The following is a 26,393-nucleotide window of genomic DNA, read 5'->3' on the forward strand; positions in this document are numbered from 1 at the left end:
CGGATGCCCCAAACAATCGGAAAGGGGATTCATCAGAGAAAATGACTTTACCCCAGTCCTCAGCAATCCAATCCCTGTACCATTTGCAGAATATCAGTCTGTCCCTGATGTTTTTCCTGGAGAGAAGTGGCTTCTTTGCTGCCCTTCTTGACACCAGGCCATCCTCCAAAAGTCTTCGCCTCGCTGTGCGTGCAGATGCACTCACACCTGCCTGCTGCCATTCCTGAATAAGCTCTGTACTGGTGGTGCCCCGATCCCGCAGCTGAATCAACTTTAGGAGACGGTCCTGGCGCTTGCTGGACTTTCTTGGGTGCCCTGAAGCCTTCTTCACAACAATTGAACCGCTCTCCTTGACGTTCTTGATGATCCGATAAATGGTTGATTTAGGTGCAATCTTACTGGCAGCAATATCCTTGCCTGTGAAGCCCTTTTTGTGCAAAGCAATGATGACGGCACGTGTTCCCTTGCAGGTAACCATGGTTGACCGAGGAAGAAAAATGATTCCAAGCACCACCCTCCTTTTGAAGCTTCCAGTCTGTTATTCAAACTCAATCAGCATGACAAAGTGATCTCCAGCCTTGTCCTCATCAACACTCACACCTGTGTTAACGAGAGAATCACTGACATGATGTCAGCTGGTCCTTTTGTGGCAGGGCTGAAATGCAGTGGACATTTTTAGGGGGGGATTCAGTTCATTTGCATGGCAAAGAGGGACTTTGCAATTAATTGCAATTCATCTGATCACTCTTCATAACATTCTGGAGTATATGCAAATTGCCATCATACAAACTGAGGCATCAGACTTTGTGAAAATTAATATTTATGTCATTCTCAAAACTTTTGGCCACGACTATAGACATGCACGGCTGAAAACATACATACAGCTGACAATGTAGTGTACACATGGACTCTAGTCTATGTTCACAACCCCTACACTGGGACAAACCAGATGGGATGTATATGTAACAGTATAACTTTAGTACGTCCCCTCGCCCCGACCTCGGGCGCGAACCAGGGACCCTCTGCACACATCAACAACGGTCACCCACGAAGCATCGTTACCCATCGCTCCACAAAAGCCGCGGCTCTTGCAGAGCAAGGGGCAACACTACTAATAGGTTTCAGAGCAAGTGACGTAACTGATTGAAACGCTACTAGCGCGTACCCGCTAACTAGCTAGCCATTTCACATCCGTTACACTCACCCCCCTTTCAACCTCCTCCTTTTCCGCAGCAACCAGTGATCCGGGTCAACAGCATCAATGTAACAGTATAACTTTAGTACGTCCCCTCGCCCCGACCTCGGGCGCGAACCAGGGACCCTCTGCACACATCAACAACGGTCACCCACGAAGCATCGTTACCCATCGCTCCACAAAAGCCGCGGCTCTTGCAGAGCAAGGGGCAACACTACTAATAGGTTTCAGAGCAAGTGACGTAACTGATTGAAACGCTACTAGCGCGTACCCGCTAACTAGCTAGCCATTTCACATCCGTTACATATAGAATGAGACAATATTTCTTAGAAGCGCATTCCACTCTATACAATGAGTAAGGCATTAGCTTTTGAACAATAAACAACACATACACACACACACAGAGTGATCAGGGTTTGAAACAGTGCCCAACTGACCAAACCACTATGGTAAGCATCAAACAATCATGATGGATTATGTTAATAAAACACTGAATCAACACAACAATTAGGTTCATCCATCTATCCAGCCAAGACGTCAAACAATATCTACCAGTCACTCTCAGTCCAATCATTAGTAACAGACTGGCTTGCGTAGGGAAAGGGGTTTTCTGTTTTTGATCTAGGATCTTGTTACTGAAACTAGACTTGACACCTCAGTTAGCTATAGTGTTGCTGCTTGGCAATGTGGCAGCTAATGGAGACGTTTAATTGGACCACAGCCCAGGCTGAGTCCATTGGGGAGAAAGCCCACATTACTTGGCAAAACTATTGTTGGCAAGTGTGTGTGATTGGACGGAAACTTTTTAACTGGAAAAGAGACTTGATTGGACAAAACTTCTGTTGAGTGTTCCATACCGTATACACTGTATGTCATGAACACACCTAGGATATATAAGTAATACTTTCAGTAAATCATTGACATTATCATCAAATAAGGTATCTAAAATCACAGAATTAACCAAACGCAACTTTCCATGCAACTTGTCACGCAGACAAAAACATTTAAGGCTAAGCCTAACTAAATTGTGTTTTTACAAAGGTTACACAATCTATTTGCTTAGCAGACGTCCTCCCTCGCAGCAATTTACATATTTCCACATTTACATACCATCTATGTGCCAGTGTGACAACAACCATTGCTCTGGTCTCAAATCCAACTCTCTCACCACTAGGTAAAAGTGTGAAAACATTTGATCAGTGTTATTTCCTGATTGTTGCTGGTTGAAAATACAATTTACACAGGACTTTCTAATCAACAGGTTTGCATGGTTTCAGCTTGCCTGGTGACATCACCAGGTGGTAAATTGATTAATAGACCAATAACAAAGAGAGTTCCAAACCTCTCTGCCAAAAACCTCTGGTTTTCAGTTTTCCCATCCCCACTCAGACCCCTCCCAGATAGTCCTAGCAAAACTATAGCTTGAGAAATATTTTTAATGGAAAACTATTACAGCAACTAAGTTTCCACCCACAGTTTTTATGTGAGTAAAGTCATATAATACAACAACAAAAAAATCACGACAGCGGGTTCGGTACAATTTTATAAATGCCAACAGATTGTTTTTCGACATGTTGGGATCTTTTTGTGTCATAAAATGTATTATGCGAGAAATCCAGTGGAAACGCCTTAATGGTCAAATATTGATATAATAACCATCATATCGATGTAAACTTGGGAGTCACATGATGATATGGTGTGTATTCCTCCCACTACGAAGCGGGAAATAATGCAGTTTATTACATGCTGACCAGACCGGACACGTCGCGTGCGCGAGCGTCGCAAAATAAATGTAGAAATCCATGTTATTCAATTATTGCACCCACACTGCTCGCGCACACCAACGAGCGTCTGCGTTGCCAAGGGCTAAAATAGAAATAATTCCTATTTCTAACGCAGATCGCGCTGAAAGTCCTGCCTCTCCCATCTCCTCATTGGTTTATAGAAGCAGGTACCCACGTGCCATCTCCTCATTGGTTAAACCCACGTCGGTGATTGAAAGACGAACTGTTTTGCCGGTTGTCGTGGTAATACAATGAAAGTTTAGATGAGATAACCATATAAGTTCAACGATGAAAAGGCCTGGAAGGAGGAGAGATGACTAGAAATGATTCAGTTGGCCGTTTTATGTGTGGATTAATTTGTCGGAGTAGATGACCTTGTGCAGTTCAGGTAAAATAACAACTCACTGTTTATATCCCAGGACAAATTAGCTAGCAACAGCAAGCTAGCTAAAAAGGACAAATTAGCTAGCAAGTGCAAGCTAAATTGCCATACATGTTTAATGCTTTTCAACCTGTCCCCAAATTAATATAATTGGTTCAGAGTTTGTTTTGATATTTTAACCTGCGTGTCGTGATCGGGTTTGGTGTAGGGGGACAAAATAAATTGGTGTACGATGGCGCACGCCGGTTTGGGTTCCGTGTTAGGCTACAGATGAAATGACTTATGATGAACTTCACAGGGTGGTGAAAGAGCACGGTGATCTTGATGCTCCTTTCCAATAAATATTGAGCTTCTTATTCTGGTGACATGATGATTGATGCTTGACTGCCGTTTGACAAATACAATTATTGTCACTCTTAATAATCTCATTATGTAGAGTAGCCTACCAACACAGCCTAGCCGCACTATCAGCAAACTGTTGGCTAGAGCCCATGCCAAAACCAGATTAGGCACATTTGCTATTTAAACGCAACATTTTTAGTGACAAAACTATCGGTACAGTTGAAAATGCGATGGAAACACATTGAAATTAATATTATCATTGAACTTTTGATTTTTAATTCTGTACGTGACAACATACGCGAAAAAGTTAATTTTGTGTGCTCTACGTCATCACGCACTGGTGGGAATATTCGCATGAAAATCCGTCGCCAATTGGATGGAAACCTGGCTAGTAAGGTACTTAATCGTAACAAAAAAATGGGTGCATCGGGCCATTAAACTATTGATTAGGAGAGGGCACAGGGCAGGTCTTACGGTCAAACACACTGAGAAAGACCTACCATATTCTCATTCTCATGCTCTTTTTTTCTCCCCACTAGCTTCCTAAAATTATTAACGGCTTGCAAACATTTTACCATGAGTTTATGGGGTTGTTTGTGAGGTTAAGGACCAGTTCAATTCAACCCAAAAGCCACAAAGCATTCCACCTTAAGAATGCCTACAGAAGGAATATTATCAGAAACAGAAATAACTTGATAACGGAAATGACCAGATAACAGAAATGACTTGGTAACAGACTTTATGTAGTGTTGTGTTGTCTCTTGTCGTGATGTGTGTTTTGTCCTATATATATATATATATTTTTTTCTATTTTTAATCCCAGCCCCCGTCCCCGCAGGAGGCCTTTAGCCTTTTGGTAGGCCATCATTGTAAATAAGAATTTGTTCTTCTTTACAACAGGTTTTTTTAAATGTTGGCAAATCTATTACAAATAAAAAACAGAAATACCTTATTTACTTGCCTAGTTAAATAACGGTTAAATAAAAATGAAATAAAAAAACAGAAATTACTTGTGATGACTTAAAAAATGACCAAGTAACACACAAACAACTTGGTAAAATGGCTGGGAATTGCCAGGGACCTTACGATACATTATTATCGTGATACGTAGGGGCCGATATGTTATGTATTGCCAGTCTCACAGTTATCACGATTCTAAAGTGCCTTCGGAATGTATTCAGGACCCCTTGACTTTTTCCACATTTTACATCCTTATTCTAAAATTGATTTTTACACAGCAATCTAAACACAGTACCCCACAAAGAGAAAACAGGTTTTTAGAAATGTTTGCAAATGTATTACAAAAAAAAAAAACGTATTTACATAAGTGTTCAGACCCTCCAGTTTCCATTGATCATGCTTGAGATGTTTCAACAACTTTCAATGATTGGACATGATTTGGAAAGGCACACACCTGTCTACAGTTGACAGTGCATGGCAGTGCAAAAACCAAGCCATGAGGTCAAAGGAATTGTCCGTAGCTTCGAACAGGATTGTGTTCAGGCACAGCTCTGGGGAAAGGTACCAAAAAATGTCTGCATCATTGAAGGTCCCCAAGAACACAGCTCTAGAGTTCCTCTGTGGAGATAGAGGAAACTTCCAGATGGACAACCATCTCTACAACACTCCACCAATCAGGCCTTTATGGTAGAGTGACCAGACGGAAGCCACTCCTCAGTAAAAGGCACATGACAGCCCGCTTGGAGTTTGCCAAAAGGCACCTAAAGACTCAAAACACGAGAAACAAGATTCTCTGGTCTGATGAAACCAAGATTGAACTCTTTGGCCTGAATGCCAAGTGTCACATCTGGAGGAAACCTGGCACCATCCCTACGGTGAAACATGGTGGTGGCGGCATCATGCTGTGGGGATGTTTTTCAGCAGCAGGTACTGGGAGACTAGTCAGGATCGAGGGAAAGATGAACAGAGCAAAGTACAGAGAGGTTCTTGATGAAAACCTTCTCCAGAGCGCTCAGGACCTCAGACAGGGGCGAAGGTTCACCTTCCAATAGGACAACAACCCTAAGCAAACAGCAAAGACAACGCAGGAGTGGCTTCGGGACTAGTCTCTGAATGTCCTTGAATGGCCCAGCCAGAGCCCGGACTTGAACCGAATCGAACATCTCTGAAGAGACCTGAAAATATCTGTGCAGCGACGCTCCCCATCCAACCTGACAGAGCTTGAGAGGATCTGCAGAAAAGAATGGGAGAAACTCTCCAAATACAGGTTTCCTAAGCTTGTAGCGTCATACCCAAGACGACTCGAGGCTGTAATCGCTGCCAAAGGTGCTTCAAAGTACTGAGTAAAGGGTCTGAATACTTAAATGTGGTATCAGTTTATGTTTAAACAATTTGCAAACATTTCTAAAAACCTGTTTTTGCTTTGTCATTTAGGGGTATTGTGTGTAAATTGAGGGGAAACAACTATTTTAGAATAAGGCTAACGTAACAAAAAGTGGAATAAGTGGTATGAATACTTTCCGAATGCACTGTATATCTATTGCGATTCGATACTGCGATTTTATTGTGATTTGATGTTCCAAACATTAAGGCGATGATACCAGCGTCGCAATAGTTTTTCCATAGCAAAAATGAAAACATGAAGCAGACTACTCTATTTTGTCCTTCAAAAACCTGCTGTATGTAAAATATAGTGTGCTATAGCTTGGAAAATAAATAAAGGTGACTGGATGACATCCTAATGATACTCGTTTCCAAAATGATGGCGGTTTTCCTAAAGAACTTAAAGGGATACTTCGGCATTTTGATGTCTCTGCGTGTTGTTTGAAGGATGTTGCTTACTAGCGCAATTGCTAACTAGCGTTAGCGCAATGACTGGGAGTCTATGGGTATTTGCTAGCGTAGCATTGGCTCGCGAAACTATGTATAACTTCCTTTATACTGAACACAGAGACATATAAATGGTATCTATGAGTTCATCTGACTCTGGGGAAGTAGATAAAGGGCCTCATTGTAAGATCCCGAAGTATCCCATTAAATCCACTTTGTGTTTTCTTTACTTGCCATGATACTGTCGAATATCGCAATACTGGTATCGTCCCACCCCTACCAAACATATTGCTCACTATATGCCTACTGTAGAGAGACGAGAGAGAGCATGACAAAACAAGTTTTGATCAGTCAGGGAAATAAAAGTGCTGAAAACATGTTGGGTCACTACATCTGACTAGCGCTAGCTAATGCTACCTACAGTAGCGATTTTGCGATATGTAACTGTATTGATTTCTTTCCCCCCATCACTACTTACCACTTCTCCTCACAGCACTTCCATTTCCACAAAGACATGCCATGTGTCAACCAGAGGGAAGTTATCACTGTACAAAGTATCACAAAGCCCTCCGTAGGATTTTTTACACTACTATTTTGTTTTAGTTGAGCAACATTTTTGAAAAGTGTTCTGAATAGAACAATGGAACTTTCAGACTCTGACATCTCTCTGGGTTGGCCACCTGCTGTGATTTCAGAAAAACAACACACAAAATCCCATTCCCTTCCTCGGAGTTGTCATATTCTCAGCTTGTGTGTCTTGCGTCGTTCTCAATGTGTATGTGTGACTGTTTTAATGCTACAATGGGGACATGTGACAGGAAATGAAGTGACCCGTGGTGACACTGCGTTCCGGGGAACACACACTAAATAAGAACACCCGTCAGAATACGACCCAAAGGGGGGTAAAATTAGAGCACTGTGAGCTAAAAATAGACCCTGGAAACCAGTTGTCAGGATGTGGCTTACGTTGTAAAACCTCAACAATGGCAGAGGTCTCCCGCTCACTCTCTCTCACACACACACACACACACACACACACACACACACACACACACACACACACACACACACACACACACCAGCTTGTTTCAAAGTAAACCATCAACAAAACGTGTCCCACGTTCATTTCTATTCCTCTGAAGTCCCGTCACTTTGTCACTACAAAAGCAGATCTGCTGAGAATACGAAACTATGCAAAACACCTGCACGTCTGAAAAGACTCTTCTGCATCTGAAAACATTTGAATGTATTAAGTCCTACAGACAAAGCAGACAAAAAACCAGATAAGTCTCGTTCTGGGGTGCTGGTTGGGAAAGGTGTTAAACGCAGAGTAAAATAAGATGGTCTGCTAGTGGGTTTATGAGGACATGTTGTTTATGAGGGAAAACTTCCTGTGTGTAGAGGTCGCCTGTTGGCACGCAGTCTCTGACTTCCCAGGAAAATCAATAAGTTCTCGCAGACACCCAAATCATTCTGGGTGATCGGGCGACAGGATGAATGGAAAGAAAGAAAGAGGTCTATTTAGAGAGTGAATGGACACTCTCTGTGTAGTATGGTGCTGTGTAGTATGGTGACTGAGTCAGTATGATTGTTACGCCTATGTATAACAAACGTTTATTAGAGTTATTAAAATGACATTCTAATTTCCTTTTTATATACTGTATGTTCAATTCCGTGGGAAGGTCAACCTGGGCATGTAGATTTAGTCATTTAGTCATTTCCAAATTAAACCACGTTCATAATTATACTTTGCAAGCAACCAACACACCTCACCTGACATCAACGAGAGACCCGGGTAGGAAATTGCATGAATTTTACCCATTACAGAGTAGGAGGCCAAGTCTCAATCATATTTTACAGCTTTTAGACTGAGTTCACAGAGCTTGTTCTTCCACTCACAGCTGTCCCCCAGTGTTAGTTATGAAGATGAAATGTTAAAGCAATACAGACCAAGTTGAAGTGTCTTGAGTTTTGGTTGCATGTTCTACGACCTTGTAAAGACAGGGGGTTGACTGGGACAGATGATGTAACATCCGTAAAACATGAACCTTACATCGGATCACCTTGAAACATTCTCTGTAAAGCCAACTTTCAACAAGATTGTATATGGTCCATAACTGGTTTCTCTATTTCCGTAATCACTATCCTTTTTCGGCATTATAATAATGTATTCAATTTCGAAAGCGGTTTTCATAACAATCGCAAAGTGCTTAAAAGCAAAAAACAAATAAGCAATCCATTATCATGAGTAGCCTATATATAGTTGGCTAGGTCAACCGATACAGGCCAAGTCTGAGTGCATGCATCCTCCAAATATGGAGAAGGACAGTTAATCATGGCTTGATCAGAGAAAGCTGGTCAGGGAGATGATTGATGACGAGTCCGGTGACAATCTTGTAGAGGGCTACTCTGTTTTGCAGCCTGAGTCATGTAGCTACTGGACTTCTCCTCCTTTACCATGTATGGCATCCTGCTCTGGGCGCCAGAAAGCTCACCACACACAGTTCAGAATAGTAGCCAGTCGTCCTTACTACAAGCTCTCTGCCTAAGCACTGCATTCCTCTCCTGCATCTCCCATTCCTCTCAAGCTTCAGGTGAATCTTCAATTTATGTTTTCAAAAGATCTGGAACCAGCAGCCAGGTGAAACAAAAAATCTGGTACAGTGTCCAGATGCATCATTCGAACAGCTAGCCAAGCCAAGCCAAGATACAGCAGCTAGCCAAGCCAAAAAGAGTTGACCTGCCAACAAAAAACAATCAAAAACAAAAACCACCTGATAACACAATTAAAAACACTTAAAAATAACAAAACATTTACAGTGAGGGGGGAAAGTATTTGATCCGCTGCTGATTTTGTACATTTGCCCAGGAAAACGTACACAATCAGCAGAGGATCAAATACTTTATTTCCCTCACTGTACATGTTTAAAGAAGTACACTGCTACTGGAGCGCCATGACAACTATATCGATATCTGTAACATCCATAACGGTTGTGGATGTCTTGGATATTGATTTATCATATCTTAGCTTCAAAATCTTGTGCATTCACCATTTTTTGTGTGCTTGCTCTGAGAACTATTCATTTTCATCAGTATTCATTTTCTGAAGCAATTGTTGAGATCTTGAAAATGATGTGTTCCAGGTAAGATTCTCTTAGAAAATATATGCTGAAATGCATTTCTCATACACGGCAGTGCAGATTTTTAGATATAAAGATGAGAAGGGTGTTTATCAACAATCTGTGAATAGTCATGTTTTTTTTTTTCTCCAAATGAAAGCCCCCCCCCAAAAAATATACCAACTTCATTCAGTCTCTAGAAAAGTGGATTGACAGTATTTGCACATGTATACTGTCTCGTTTGCATATTTTGTTACAATATTTCAGAAATATTGTAATACAAAAACATATTATACTCATATCTACATTCAACTGGTAAAGGTTCATTTGTTTATACACTACATGGCCAAAAGTATATGGCCACCCCTTTAAATTTGTGGATTAGGCTATTTCAGCCATACCCGTTGCTGACAGGTGTATAAAATCGAGCACACAGCCATTGCAATCTCCATAGACAAACATTGGCAGTAGAATGGCCTTTACTGAAGAGCTCAGTGACTTTCAACGTGGCACCGTCATGGGATGCCACCTTTCCAACAAGTCAGTTCATCAAATTTGTGCCCTGCTAGTGCTGCCCCAGTCAACTGTAAGTGCTGTTATTGTGAAGTGGAAACACGGTAAGTTCCAAACTGCCTCTGGAAGCAACGTCAGCACAAGAACTGTTCGTCGTGAAATGGGTTTCCAAAGCCGAGCGGCCACATACAAGCCTAAGATCACCATGCGCAATGCCAAGCGTCGGCTGGAGTGGTGTAAAGCTTGCAGCCATTGGACTCTGGAGCAGTGGAATCGCTTTCTCTTGAGTGATGAATCACGCTTCACCATCTGGCAGTCTGATGGACGAATCTGGGTTTGGTGGATGCCAGGAGAGCGCTACCTGCCCGAATGCATAGTGTCAACTGTAAAGTTTGGTGGAAGAGGAATAATGGTCTGGGGCTGTTTTTCATGGTTCAGGCTACGCCCTTAGTTTCAGTGAAGGGAAATCTTAACACTACAGCATACAATGACATTGTAGACGATTCTGGCAGTGAGTGTTGCAACTGAGGACAGACGATTTTTACACAATACGCGCTTCAGCACTTGGAGGTCCCGTTCTGTGTTGGAAAGGTGGCATCCAATGACGGTGCCACATTGAAAGTCACTGAGCTTAGAATAAGGCTGTAACCTAACAAAATGTGGAAAAAGTCAAGGGGTTCTAATACTTTCCGAAAGCACTGTATGTATATATCTTTAAGACTTGGATGTCTATTTCAGATTGTAACATCCATAACGGAGGATGCAACATCCATAACAGTTGTTTTCCATCTCTAAAATAATAATGAAAATTACAATCTTTTCAAAAGGAAAATGTTTGTGTTCAGCCAAGCCTTTCCTTCTAAATAGCAATCCATGTTTTGACTTCGAAGCAGTGAAGGAGAGGCAGGCGAGAGAGCACCCTGACGAGATTCGGTCGACGAGCAACTACTGGCGAACGTGCAATCACTGGAGAACAAACTGGATGAGCTTCGATCGAGACTATCCTATCAACAGGACATGAATTTTTTTTATATCTGATGTTTTTCAGAGTCATCTTTGAACGAGGACATGGATATAGATATCGCTGGTTTTTCTATACATTGTCAAGACTGGACAGCAGACTCGGGTAAGACCGAGGGAGGAGGGCTGTATCTCTTTATTAACAACAACTGATGGGCGATCTCTAATGTTAAGGAAGTCTCACGTTTTTGCTCGCCTGAGTTAGAATACCGCATGATAAGCTGCAGACCGTACTATTTACCCACAGAGTTTTCATTTATATTTTTCGGAGCTGTCCATTTACCACCACAAACCGATGCTGGCACTAAGACGGCACTCATAGGTCCAAAAGCAAACAAGAAAATGTACATTCAAAAAGGTGGCGTTTCTCGTGGACGGTGATTTTAATTCAGGGAAACTAAACTCAATTTTACCTAATCTTTTTACACCAAATACAACCATACACATACGAACGACAATTTACAGACATACACAAACAACGGCTATTGTACATCTCCTCTGCCCAGACCCGCATGCTCACACCTCCATCCTTAGTGCCTGCATTGTTGTTTGCCACATGGCCTTAAAATTGTAGCAATTATGCTATTTCAATATATAAAAAATAAATCGTTCGATTTTTCCATTGTGTTAATGATGGTGGATTAATTGATTTCCAAGCTTTAAATGTGTTTTTTCAAGATGAGTGATGAGAAGAAAATCATCCAGCCCATTGGGTATCTCCCTACACCCCCATATGCCATGTTTATGAATATGCAGACAGACCGATTAAAGTAAGTTTACATCGTTTTCCCTCATTTTTAACAGCATGTCACCTGCGCAACTAGACACGACAAAACTATAAACCACCTTTATGCCACACACAAAAATGCATACAAGGCCCTCACCCTCCCTTTGGCAAATCAGACCATAACCCATAATCCTGCAAAAACTCCAAACAGGAAGTACCAGTGACACGCTCCGATACAGAAGTGGTCGATGAAGCGGATGCAGGACTCTTTTGCTAGCACAGATTGGAAAATGGTCCGGGATTCATCCGAATAACATTGTGTTGTATACCACATCAGTCACTGGCTTCATTAATAAGCGCATTGATGACGTCGTCCCCACAGTAACCATATGTAGATACACCAACCAGAAGCCATGGATTACAGGCAACTTCTGCATGGATCTAAAGACCACCGCTGCCACTTTCAAGGAGTGGGACACTAATCCGGACGCTTATAAGAAATCTCGCTACAACCTCCGACAAGCCATCAAACAGGCAACGCGTCAATAAAGGTCTAAGATTGAATCCTACTATGCTGGCTCTGATGCTCGACGGATGTGACAGGGCAGCAGCGAGCTGCCCAGCTAGCAAGTGTCTTCACTGACATTTTCAAACTATCCCTGACCCTGTCTGTAATACCAACTTGTTTCATGCAGACCAACATGGTCCCCGTGCCCAAGAACGCCAAGGTAACCTGCCTAAATGACAATCGCCCGTAACCATAGTCATGGCTCACATCAACACCATCATCCCAGACACTCTGGACCCACTCCACTTTGCATACTGCACCAACAGATCCACAGATTACGCCATTTCTATTGCACTCCACACTGCCCTAACCCAGCTGGACAAAAGGAATACTTATTTAAGAATGCTGTTCATTGACTACAGCTCAGCATTCAACACCATAGTCCCCTCCAAGCTCATCACCAAGCTCAGGACCCTGGGACTGAAGACCTCTCTCTGCAACTGGATCCTCAACTTCCTGACTGGCTGCCTCCAGGTGGTGGGGGTAGGCTACAACACATCCACCACGCTGAGCATCAACACGAGGCCCCATAGGTGTGTATGCTTAGTCCTCTCCTGTACTCCCCGTTAACCCACGACTGCATGGCTACGCACGACTCCATCAACCCCATCATCAAGTTTGCTGACAACACAACATTGTAGGACTGATCACCGATGACGATGAAGCAGCCTATAGGGAGGAGGTCAGAGACCTGGCCGTGTGGTGCCAGGACAACAACCTCTCCCTCAGTGTCAGCAAGACAAAGGAGCTGATTGTGGACTACAGGAAAAGGAGGGGCGAGCACGCCCCCATCCTCATCGTTGGGGCTGGAGTGGAACGGGTCGAGAGCTTCAAGTTCCTCTGTGTCCACATCACTAAGGAATTAACATGGTCCACACACACCCACACAATTGTGAAGAGGACACGAGAGCGCCTCTTCCCCTTCAGGAGACTGAAAAGATTTGGCATGGGCCCTCAGAACCTCAAATATTTCTACAGCTGCACCATTGAGAGCATCTTGACTGGCTGCATCACCACTTGGTATGGCAACTGCAAGGCACCCGGCGACAAGACGCTACAGAGAGTGTTGAGTGCGGCCCAGTACATCACTGGGGCTGAGCTCCCTGCCATCAAAGACCTCTAAACCAGGCAGTGTCAGAGGCCCAAAATGTTTTCAAAAACTCCAACCACCCAAGCCACAGACTGTTCACTCTACTACCATACAGCAAGTCTGGAACCAACAGGACCCTGAACAGCATTACCCCAAGCCATGAGACTGCTAAACAAGGCTGCTAAATAGCTAATCAAATGGCTACCCGGCATACATGCATTGACAATTGTTTTAACTAATTCTCTTGCACGGACTCACATATACAGTACTTACACTGACACCCCAACACACGCATACTCACACTAGACACCCACACACACAAACCATGCGCACACATGCATACTGACGCCACACACACTTTCACACTAACCACATACACTGCTGCTACAGCTCAGTTTATTATCTATCCTGTTGCCGAGTCACTTTACCCCTACCTATACGTACATAGCTACCTCAATTACCTCGTAGCCTTGCACATAAACTCAGTACTGGTACTCCCTGTATATAGCCATGGTATTTGTACTCGTTCACTGTGTATTTATTCCTCGTGTCACCCTTTCTATCTATTTAACTTTTCATTGTTAGAAAAGGACCCGTAAATAAGCATTTCGCTTTTAGTCGTGTTTACAAAGCATGTGACAAATAACATTTTATTTTATTCTGTAATTGACTGGCGAGCTAATAGAGAAGACCCTGTAATTCTGTCTCGGGGTAGAAGTCGCCCTGAGGCAAAGATCTTGGATCAGCTTCCACTCCTCCAGTCCTCATTTAACCATTGTTGGATCAAATGTAAAACTGTAGAACAGTGGGTAGAAGGGCATATTGATCCTACTCCTGTAATTATCAGCTGTACAGATGGAGCCTATAGCCAAGTGGGAGAGAAAGTGACCGGTCAGAGGTTTCTGTGAGTGATGAGCTGTTTTCCCATGGGTCCCCACCGACCGCCCAGTCAGCTCCAGAGAGAAGCCACGTGGCAGCACAACAAAGCCTAGGGAGAGAGCTCCCCTGCGAAACCTCTGGAGATGTCTCCGAATACATGAGCAGACCCAGTGTAAGGCTATACTATCTGTCAGACTAAGAGGGGGGGGGGGGAGAAAGACAACACAGAGTAAAGATGGTATGATATAAAGACTTTAGCATGAGACTGACGGGAGCTAGCCTCTGATGATTTGAACCTGTGGTGAGAGTGTGGCGATATGCACACACGCACACACACGCACACGCACAATCACTCAGACGTACATTCACATGAACATGTGATCTCACACACTTATTAACACAAGCATGCATGCACACACACACACACACAGACACCGGAGGGACTGCATTGGGTGCCTATGGGCAGGGTAACTGGATCTGCGTGTGGTTCTGGGTTTCGGTGGCTGGTGTGGATTAAGTGGTGGGGAGAAGTGGGGCGAGAGGGGATAAGGGAGAAATGCTATTAAACAACATCTGGTGAAACAGACGAATATTACCTCACATTCAATATAAAAGACAGACCTACTCTCCAGGAGACACACACGCGTCTCATTTACCCTCTAGAAAACACATGCCACGCTGTTCTAAAATGACACGAGTCATCGCCCAACTACAACAGACACATAGACCGACTGTATTCGATACCAAAAGAAAGTTAACCTCTCACACCAAATCTTCCTCCAATGTACCATGACCAAACATTTCACTATTCCCCAAAGAAACTCCATTAGCTTAATTGATTGGGTAGCATCATTGCAATGCCAACATTACGTCCATACTTCACTCTCATCTGTAAACGCATTCATATACATCACTGCATTACGTTATCATATCCTAATCCCTTAACTCAATCCTGGATCATCTGTTAGCTCAGGGTTAGCAATCCCTGGAGAGTTGGAACCCTGGGTCTGAACCAAATAGATGATCAGGTTAACAACAGATGTCAAGGCAACAATAGCATGTGTGCGTGTGGATACAAGGGGCGTGACGTCAACGTGCGACAAACTAGTTCCCTGTCAACCGTAACCATATGGCAGTGTCATAACTCAACTGGACAGGCCAGCCACTCTTAAAGACGAGTAAATAAAGATTCTCAAGGGGTCTACTATTTCAGTTCATCAGCACAGCTATTAAGATTCAAATATCATTAGCCAGCTAGTCGCTAGCCACCGGCTAGCTGGGACCGAGAGACAGAGAGGAAGAGAGAGAAATAATGAGAGTGAGGGGGAGAGAAAATAAAATTACACAAACGTATGCCAGTCACTCTGAACTTGCACAAGCTCTTAAAATCCTAGGTGCATGTGTCAAATTGACACTTGCCTTCCTCTCAACACTTCTGACTTACAGTTTCAGTGTTTCAAATTAGAAGGAACTGAAATATTTCCCAAAGAAATTCAGACACATCCAGAGACTATAAAACAGAAGTTGGACTTCTCAATATTTGAGAAGTTGAAAGATAAAACAAAAAAAACACATTGTTGAATATCGTATTGAGAAAAACACATGTTCAAGAGCTCAATGTTCCTTTGTGTTAACAAATCAAATAACAGTGAGGAAATCTATCTTGATGCCCTGTCTAAACACAGCTGCAGGTTATTCGCCTGCCTTACAGTTTCTGTTACGATTGAACTGCCGTCAACGTTTCTTTCCTGTTTGACGGGAGCCTAAATTTGAGTTAGTGAGCCGGCGTGGCTATGGCGACAACTGGACACTCTACTACCCACGGTGCTGTGGGGCATGGCAAAAGCATGTGTCAGACTTGGCGTTACAGCAGAATCATCAATGAGCTGATACAAAAGCAGCTGGAGTTGTGGTGACACAGCACACACATGGATTCAAACCCACATTCTCACACACACAGATCTGTTTCACCTGTTTTGGGATTGTCTCCAACCCCCACCAGGTGTCTCCCATTACCTCAGTGTATTTATACCTGCGTTTTCTGTTTGTCTGTTCGTCTCGTCCCATTAAGTACTCCATAGCCTGGCCATGACCATGCGTCCAATACATTACTGGAGCAATTCCACGGATTCCCAACTAGGCAACAAGTCACAACAGTAAAGTGTTTGATTCTTCGTTGTCCGGGAGAGAGGCTGCTCGTAAGCTGCTCCAACTACGTCAAGACTCCCGGAGTGTGGCAGACTACGCAGTAGATTTTCGCACGTTGGAGGCTGAGAGTGCCTGGAACCCGGAAGCCCTGTTCGACACGTTCCTTCACGGATTATCGGAGGTGATTAAATATGAGCTCACAGCCCAGGAGCTGCCCATGGACCTCGACTCCCTCGCCTCCGGGGACTCCCGGAAATCCCCAAAGTCTACATTTCCGAGAGAATCCGGTGTCACCCGAGTTCCCTCAGAAATCACAGAGGGCTGTCGACTTGCCTTCTCCGGAGCCCATGCAACTGGGCAGGGCTAGATTGTCTCCTGCTGAGCGCTTATGCAGACTGAACACCAAGAGCTGTCTGTATTGTGGAGCTACGGGACATTTCTTATCTACCTGCCCATTAAAATACCAGGCTCGTCAGTAGGTGCGAGTCCACTGGTGAGCCGAACGGGGAGTTTACCAATCTCTCAATTCTCGTAACCCACTCTATGCTACCCTGTTGTGGGGAGACCAGTTCAAATCCATTCGGGTGCTCTTTGACTAGGGCCGACGAAAGCTTTATGGACACTACCATGGTGTCAGAGCTGGGTATCTCCACTCAACCCCTTTCCATCCCAATGGACGTCAGAGCGCTGGATGGACACTATTGGCAGAGTCACCCACAATACAGTTCCTAAAAACCTACGAGTGTCAGGCAACCACAGTGAGTCTATGCAGTTTCTGCTCATGGAGTTTCTTTGTGTACCCATGGTTTTGGGGTTTTCATGGCTCCAGAGGCACAACCCCCTAATTGACTGGGCTATGGGTTCCATCATGGGTTGGAGTCTGTTTTGCCATGCACATTGTCTGAAGTCAGCGCAGCCTGCCCCGGGATGTCTCCCTGCGGGCTTGGGTAAAGCCTAAGATCTCTCTGCCGTTCCCGCGGAGTACCAGGACTTACGGGAGGTTTTCAACTCTGCCTCTTCCTCTGCATCGGTCCTACGACTGTGCTATCGACTTTCTCCCGGGCACTGCACCGCCTCAGGGGTGATTTTATTCCTTGTCCGGTCACCAAAGCGATGGAAGGGTACATTGAGGACTCTCTTGCTGCAGGTATTACGCGTCCATCTGCTTCCCGCGCTGGCGCAGGGTTCTTCTTTGTGGTGAAGAAGGCAAGACCCTGCATTCGTGTATTGACTACCGGGGTCTTAATGACATTACAGTTAAAAACCATTACCCGCTACCACTCATTTCCTCGGCTTTCGAGCCTCTCCAGGTGGGGATCATCTTATCTAAGTTGGACCTTCGGAATGCCTACCATCTAGTTCGGATACGGGAAGGAGACGAGTGGAAGACAGACTTTAACACGGCTAGCGGGCACTACGAGTACCTGGTGATGCCGACGCTCCTGCAGTGTTCCAGGCCCTGGTCAATGATGTGCTCTGTGACATGTTGAACCGATTTGTGTTTGTCTACCTCGACGACATCCTAATTTATTTCCGGTCAGCTCAAGAGCATGTCCTCCATTTCTGACAGATCGTCCATCATCTCTTGGAGAACCAGCTTTTTGTGAAGGCGGAGAAATGCGAATTCCATCGCTCCACCATCTCCTTCCTAGGATACGTCATCCCTGCAGGAAATATTCAGATGGACCCTGACAAGGTGAGAGCATTGGTGGATTGGCCTCAACCCACATCCAGAGTGCAGCTGCAATGTTTCCTGGGGTTCGCTAATTTCTACCGTCATTTTGTCCAGGGTTACTGCACCCTTGTTTCCCCCATCTCTGCACTCAGCTCACCCAAGGTTCCGTTCATACGGTCTCCAGCAGCTGACCGGGCGTTCAGACCTCAAGCAGCGATTCACTACAGATCCCATCTTAATTCATCCGGACCCATCCCGTCAGTTCGTGGTGGAGGTCGACGCCTTGGATGTCAGAGTGGGGGCTTTCCTGTCCCAATGTTCTGCCCAGGACCAGAAGCTGCATCCCTGGGCCTTCCTTTCCCATCGTCTTAACCCCATTGAGAGGCACTATGATGTGGAAAACCGAGAATTACTCACAGTTAAGATGGTGTTGGAGGTGTGCAGGCACTGGTTAGAAGGGGCAGAACATCCATTCTTGGTGTGGATGGACCATAAGAACCTGGAATATCTCCACACCGCCAAGCGTCTCAACTCCAGGCAGGCAAGATGGGCCCTGTTATTCACTCATTTCCATTTCACTATCTCCTACCGTCCAGGGTCCAAGAATGTGAAGCCTGATGCACTCTCACATCTGTAAAGCCCCGCTACTACACCATCGGACCCTGAGATCATCCTCCCTACTTCCTGTCTAGTGGCTGCTATCATCTGGGTAATAGAGAGTCTGGTCTGCAGTGTTCCCAGCCGGACCCCGGGGAGGGGGCCCAGCTAACCGGATGTTAGTCCTGGACTCTGCCCATGCTCCGGTCCTGGAATGGGCACATTCCCCGAGACTCACCTGTCATCCTGGCTCCCGTCGGACCTTGGCTTTCGTCGTACAATGTTTTTGGTGGCACCCAATGGTTCCTGACATCTCCGCATTTGTTGCAGCCTGCACTGTGTGTGCGCAGAACAAGACTCCACGGCAAGCTCCGGCTGGCCTCCAACCACTCCCTGTTCCTCACCGCCCCTGGTCCAATATATCCTTGGACTTTGTCAAGGGCCTCCTTCCGTCAGATGGCAACACCACCATCCTTACGGTGGTGGATAGGTTTTCCAAAGCCGCCCATTTTATCCCCCTTCCTAAGTTGCCCTCAGAGAAGGAGACGTCTTCCAGATCCATGGATTTCAGGTCGACATGGTCTCCGATCGCGGTCCTCAGTTCTCATCCCGGTTCTGGAAGGCGTTCTGCACCCTCATTGGGCCGTCGGCTAGCCTGTCCTCTGGTTTTCATCCCCAGTCTAATGGCCAGGTGGTGCGAGCCAATCACGACTTGGAGACAACTCTTGCCTCATCTCCACCAATCCCACAACCTGGAGCCAGCACCAAGTGTGGGTGGAATACGCCCGCAACACCCTTCCCTGTTCTGCTACTGGTCTCTCGCCTTTTGAGTGTTCCCTGGGATATCAGCCCCCGCTCTTCCACGAGCAAGAGGTCAGCATACCTTCTGCCCAGATGTTCGTACGTCGCTGTCCCGCTACCTAGAAGAGAGCCCCGGGCCACTCTTCTCAAGACCCCCTCCAGGTATCGACGACAGGCAGACCGCCACTGAACCCCTGCTCCCTGCTACAGTCTTGGGCAGAGGGTATGGCTTTCCACTCGGGAGTCCCGCAAACTTTACCCCCGTTTTATCAGTCTTCTGTTGCCCCGCACCCTCCGTATACATCCACTTTCCATGTATCTAGAATTAAACCCCTCTCACAGCTCTTTGTATCCTGTTTCCAGCCTGTCCTGACCCTGATCCTGCCTGCCGTCCTGTACCTGCCTGACTTTGAATTGGATTACGATCTGCCTTGACCTACCATTTGCCTGCCCCTTGTACTTTAATCAACTCTGAGACTCGTACTATCCGCCTCCTGTGCCATGATACACAACCCCCATTGCTTTCCCAGACAGGGTTCAACACTTCTTCTAAATACACACATTTGTCCTGTAAAACACAAGACCTGCCTGGCTCACGCACACACTCTCTGTTGACTTCGGCATTTAAATAACTTTTAGGTGGCCTCAGAAATAAACTGGGATATCCTGTCCTGTGGTTAACCTACAAGTTTACTAGGCTGCGAGTGAGTCTTCAAGTTTAGGTACAAGAGAGGGAGCTGGGGGAATCCCTCCTATTTGGATTCCAGTGCATTACTTATGTAATACAGAACACTATGTAATATAGTAGTCTATTTACCCCAATCCCACCGCCTATCAACCGCCCACCACCAAACACAACCCCAGTCCATCACAGAACCATCATAAAGGGCACACCTAATCCTCTGCTTAGATGGGCAAAAACAAAGGAGAGAGAGAGAGGAGGAATTAAGCAAATCGCAACGAGGCAGCACACAAAGCCTACTGATCCAAAAACTTCCAGAAAAGGAGATTCATCACGGCCTGGAGTCCCAGGAATGCTTAGATCAACGCCGGAACAGGAGATGTGATGTGTGCAGCCAGTCGGCCGAATGGCAGAAAGAACAAAAGAAAGAGGGACTCTTCTAATTAGCTACACCTACTTCCTCGTCGCTCCCTGGTTAAAAGCTCAGAGGTCATCTCTATGACTGGAGTTCCAGGTGAACCTGTGACCCTAGAGATTAGTAAGGGAGAGAGGGAGAGGGAGAGGGAGAGGGAGAGAGAGAGAGAGAGAGAGAGAGCGGGTGAAGAGAGGATTAAAAGATGTACAAAAGGAGAGTGCATTCCCTTCAAAGGAAATGAGACACTGGAAAAATGACCAAAAATGACCATGAGTACATAATAATGTACTAGCCTATATGTAGTCGAAAAGCCCAAACATACATACAAACACCACAATGACATTGAAATAGTTTCTAGTGGCACCTCAAATTAGATTACATTGAACAGGCACGCAGAAAGACAAACAGGGTCTCTTGTCTCGCATGTCCAATTATGGTACACAGAGTACACACAGAGAGAGTACACAGTGAATACACTCTAAGCACTGGGCTTAACAATTTCCTCATGTGTGTCATGGCCTAAGGGAGTAGGAGCTTTGTGAAGCAGCATAGGGGGTCATGACTCCTCTCCCTATGAACTCATGAGAAAGAATACTATGACAGGGGGCTACAATGCTAGCCTGGTTCCATATCTGTTTGTGTTGCCTTGCTAACTTCTATGATCATTGTCAAGCTATTGTCATATAGGAATTAGCAAGACAGCACATCAGACATGGAACCAGGCTACTGTAATGCTCCTATTCTGTAGCCCTTCACACAATGGTACCCATGAGCCCACAGTAATGGCATCCCAGCTACTACATTTTGTTCCTTGGAAGTTGTGGGAACGTTCGTTTTTGGTTTCCCATACGTTTCCGGTCCATTACAACAGTTTTAAATGAAGTGAACATTTTGCCTGTTCTGGGAACATACATTTTTAGGTTGCAGGGAGGTTCTGAGAATGTTTTACTATGGTTCCCTGACATTTCTTCTGGGAAGTTTTATTAACGTTCTGAGAATGGAAATTAGATTATTTAAAAAGGTTATTAAATAATGTTCGGAGAACATGTTTAAGACTTTTAATAACACTGCTAGGTTAAATTGGGTTAACTCCAAGCACAGATAGGACACATGGAAATTAATTTGCTTAAACATGGCATTAATCATGCAAACATTTATTTTTTTATTGTGGCACAGCGTCAGTGAGATAAAAACTTATGCTCTTCTGTTCTCTATCCATGGAATTAGTCCACTGCGCCACAAGGAGCTTGTATGCCATGTTTGTTTTACTCATTAAGTAGTTCATTTTAGTCTATTCAAACAGATCTCATTTCAAAGGAAACAAGCAATGAACACACCTGAACACACTTAACAAAAGATAGAGGATAGAAACAGTTTTGCTGATGCTGAGAATGTCATGTATATGTTTCGAAATAGCATTCTTAGAAAGTTCTCTGAATGTTACTCAAGTTCTCGTGTGGTTTATATGGAACGTTTTTGGAACAATTTGAGAACATGACTAAATAGAACCACGAGGAAACATTATGCTGAAGTACTGAAATTCCCACAGAAGAACGTTGTTTAGAGAACATTAAAGAAACAATTGTAAGAACATGACTTTAATTAGAACCATGAAGAACACTGTAGGAAACGTTATGCTGAAGTACTGAAATTCCCACAGAAGAATGTTGTTTCTTAACGTTCTCTGAACTATACTGAACAAAAATATAGACGCAACATGTAAAGGGTTGGTCTCATGTTTCATGAGCTGAAATAAAAGATCCCAGAAATTTTAAATATGCACAAAAAGCTTGTTTCTCTCAAATTTTGTGCTCAAATTTGTTTACATTCCTGTTACTGCTTCTCATTTGCCAAGATAATCCATCCACCTGACAGGTGTGGCATATCAAGAAACAGATTAAACAGGATGATCATTACACAGGTGCACCTTGTGCTGGGGACAATAAAAGTGTGCCGTTTTGTCACAGAACACAATGCCAAAGATGTCTCAAGTTGAGGGAGTGTGCAATTGGCATGCTGTCTGCAGGAATGTCCACCATAACTGTTGACAGAAAATGTAATGTTCATTTCTCTACCATAAGCCACCTCCAACGTCTTTTTAGAGAATTTGGCAGTACGTCCAACCAGACTCACAACCTCAGACCATGCGTAACCACACCAGCTCAGGACCTCCACATCCGGCTTCTTTACCTGCGGGATCATCTGAGACAAGCCACCCAGACAGCTGATGAAACTGAGGAGTATTTGTCTGTAATAAAGCCTTTTTGTGAGGAAAAACTCATTCCGATTGGCTAGGCCTGGCTCCCCAAATGGGTGGGTCTATGCCTTCCTAGGCCCACCCATGGCTGCACACCTGCCCAGTCATGTGAAATCCATAGATTAGGGCAAGATTTATTTATTTCAATTGACTGATTTCTTTATCTGAACTGTAACTCTGTAAAATCTTTGAAATTGTTGCATGTTGCTTTTATATTTTTGTTCAGTATATTTGACAACATTGCTAATGTCAAACCAGTTGGAGAATGTTCCTAGAACATTATCAACATTTAAATTAAATGTAACCATGTTTAAACTTTTAGGAAACATTCTGTTAAAGTAATGATATAGCAAGACATTTTTTTTTTTTGTCAAGTTCCTTAAATGTGCTGAGAATGTTCCAAAGCCAAGTAACTATCCTGCACCTAGCTCTAAGAAACATATAGTTCTCAGAACATTATGTGCTAGCTGGGACGTGTTTTCCGCCAATGGTCCATATGATATCCTCATTGCTCTGTTAGTGACGTTTTATCAAGACAACCACACCAAAGTGAAAAATCTGACGTACAGTACCTACCCAGACAGCACATAACATTCTGAGAACCATATGTTTCTTAGAGCTTGCTGAGAGCGTTGTTGTTTTATGCTTATTTTGCATCCAGCCTTCCCTGTCACAAACGTTATAAGGAGTGGACCAAGATGCAGCGTGGTATGTTTCCATCCTTTATTATGGAATAGAAAATGTTAAAGAACGAAACAATAAAGGAAACGTGAAGCTAATATAATGCTCACAGGCAACTATACATAGACAAGATCCCACAAAGCACAATGGGAAAATGGCTACCTAAATATGATCCCCAATCAGAGACAACGGTAAACAGCTGCCTCTGATTGGGAACCATACTAGGCCAACATAGAAATATAATTCACCTAGATAACCCACCCTTAAATCACACCCCGACCTAACCAACAAAGAGAATAAAAGCTCTCTATGGTCAGGGCGTGACATTCCCACAAATTTCTGGGAATGGTGCAGGATAGTTTCTTGGCTTTGGAACATTCTCAGCACTTTTAATGAACTTAAATGAAAAAAATGATCTCTATTTCATTACTTTAACAGAATGCTTCGTAAAAGTCTAAACATGGTTACATTTCATTTCAATTTTGGTAACGTTCTAGGAACGTTCTCCAACTGGTTTGATTTTGGGAATGTTATGTCAAATAGTTCAAAGAACATTAAGAAACAACACTCTTCTGACGGAATTTCAGTACTTCAGCATAACGTTTCCTACAGGTTTCCTCGTGGTTCAAATTTAAAGTCATGTTCTCAAATTGTTCAGAGAATGTTAAGGAACAACTTTCTTCTGTGGGAATTTCAATGCTTCAGCATAATGTCTCCTACAGGTTTCCTCGTGGTTCTATTTCAAGTCTTGTTCTCAAATTGTTCTAAGAATTTTATGAAAACTTTCTATAAAAAACCACAAGAAAACTTTAGTAACATTCAGAGCACGTTCTAAGAATGCTATTTAAAAACATATACATTTTGTTCTCAGCATCAACAAAACTCAAAACTCTGTTTAAGTGTGTTCAGGTGTGTTGGCCACGTCCACTAACTGGCCACACCTGATTAAAATGAGTGCTTATTTCCTTTGAAATGGGTTTTGTTTAAATAGACTAAAATGAACAGCTTAGTGCTTAAGGAAATTAATTTCCATGTGTCCCATCTGTGCTTGGAGTTCCAAAAAGTTAATCCAAAATAAGCTAGCAGTGTTATTTAAAAATTCTTATTGAAACATTCAATGGCAATTTTAAGGACTTTTTTTTATACATCAAAATAATCTATAATTTTCGTTCTCACAGCGTTAATAAAAACTCCCAGGAAAATCTTAAATGAACCAGAGAAAAACCTTCTCAGAACCTCCCTGCAACCTAAAAATAAACATTCCCAAAACAGGCAAAAATGTTTACTTCTGTTCACAGAACGTTTAAAAATTTAAAAAAATTACCAGTCAGGAAACATAACGCTTTGTTCTCACAACCAATGTGAAACCAACACCATACGTTGCCACAACTTCCAAGGAACCAAATGTGATAGCTAGGTATTGTATATCATGGTGATGTAACAGATCGAAACAGATATCACCATACCCAAAGCCAAGATCTTTCTGACAATGAATTTCGGGGGTTGTAAACTACAAGAGTGTCAAAGAATGGTCATTTACAACTAAAAACTAAACCACTACAACTAGCACATGCTTTTGGTACAAGTACTGTAGGCTTTTTCTACTGTACATCCTTCTATAATTGCTTCTGTATCATTTGAAAAGCTTCATAGACAAAATTTGAGGACTCATCTTTAAGCATGTGATGTATGAAGACCTACATCTCTCTCATCCATTCGATACCCAGGCCAAGGACAAACATGAAACAGACGCCTCCATCGCCACAGACGAAATCTGAGACATGAAACACTGGTTATTAGCGTCCCCACACTTCTGAAGGTTACCAGGCCTATCTCTAAATAACTGGAACAGACAGTGGTGAGGGCACCGAGTGAAGGGCAGCAGCTACCATAATTGAAACGTAGACCTCACAAATGAGGTACCGACGGCAAAAAACTAAAGCCGTAACGTACATAGGCCTACGCGACCCCATTGCCTTTTGAACGAGTCGAGAGACGAAGAGAAAGCAAAAGAAAGGTCATAATTTTTTTTGGGGTGGTACAGGTTCGCCATCGATGTGTAATACAAGCCATGGTCCGTTGTGTACTGTGATCAAGGGGATGGCTAAGTGGCTCTTGAGAACACACCTGTTTGCCCGGACACACACCCCTGTTAGCAGTGCTGAAATGGATTACCACTCTCGGCCCCACAGCCGCCCCTTTCACCCACAATGCTCAGTTCTGAAACGGGATTGAGTGACCTTTCAATTGCCTTGGAACTGGTCACTCTGCTCCTCCCCCTTCCTAGGTGACAATACAACTGCAGCTAAGAGGAAGTTGTAAAAAGACAAGTAGCATCTACAGTAAGTAGCCAGTACAATTAGAAAAAGGGTTCCAAAAGAGTTCTTTGGCTGTCCCCATAGGAGAACATTTGAAGAACCCTTTTTGGTTCCAGGTAGAACTATTTTGGGTTCCATGTAGAACCCTCTGTGGAAAGGGTTCTACATGGAACCCTAAAGGGTTCTACCTTGTACCAACAGGATTCTTCAAAGGGTTCTCCCATGGGACCAGCCAAAGAATCCTTTTAGGTTCTAGATATAACTTTTTTTCCCCTAAGAGTGTATGACTAGGGTTGTGGCGGTCATGACATTTTGTCAGCCGGTAACTGTTATTACCATAAACACGTTTAGCATATCTGCGCTTCCAAGCATACAAGCCGCCTTTGGAACATCTATATTTGAAAAAGTAA

At 43.8% G+C, this 26,393-nt stretch overlaps 1 protein-coding gene across 1 annotated transcript in view; it reads right to left on the bottom strand.

Annotated features, from left to right (window-relative positions):
• LOC120030206 (stromal interaction molecule 2-like) overlaps window positions 1-17,361 on the bottom strand; it is a 53,278-nt gene extending 35,917 nt beyond the window's left edge. The window contains exon 1 of the mRNA XM_038975557.1: window positions 17,358-17,361. Coding sequence (XP_038831485.1) covers window positions 17,358-17,361 — 4 coding nt within the window. The remainder of the gene's footprint in view (window positions 1-17,357) is intronic.
• Between the last annotated feature and the right edge of the window lie 9,032 nt (window positions 17,362-26,393).

This window comes from Salvelinus namaycush, chromosome 36, assembly GCF_016432855.1.
Source record: "Salvelinus namaycush isolate Seneca chromosome 36, SaNama_1.0, whole genome shotgun sequence".
Lineage (NCBI taxonomy): Eukaryota > Metazoa > Chordata > Actinopteri > Salmoniformes > Salmonidae > Salvelinus > Salvelinus namaycush.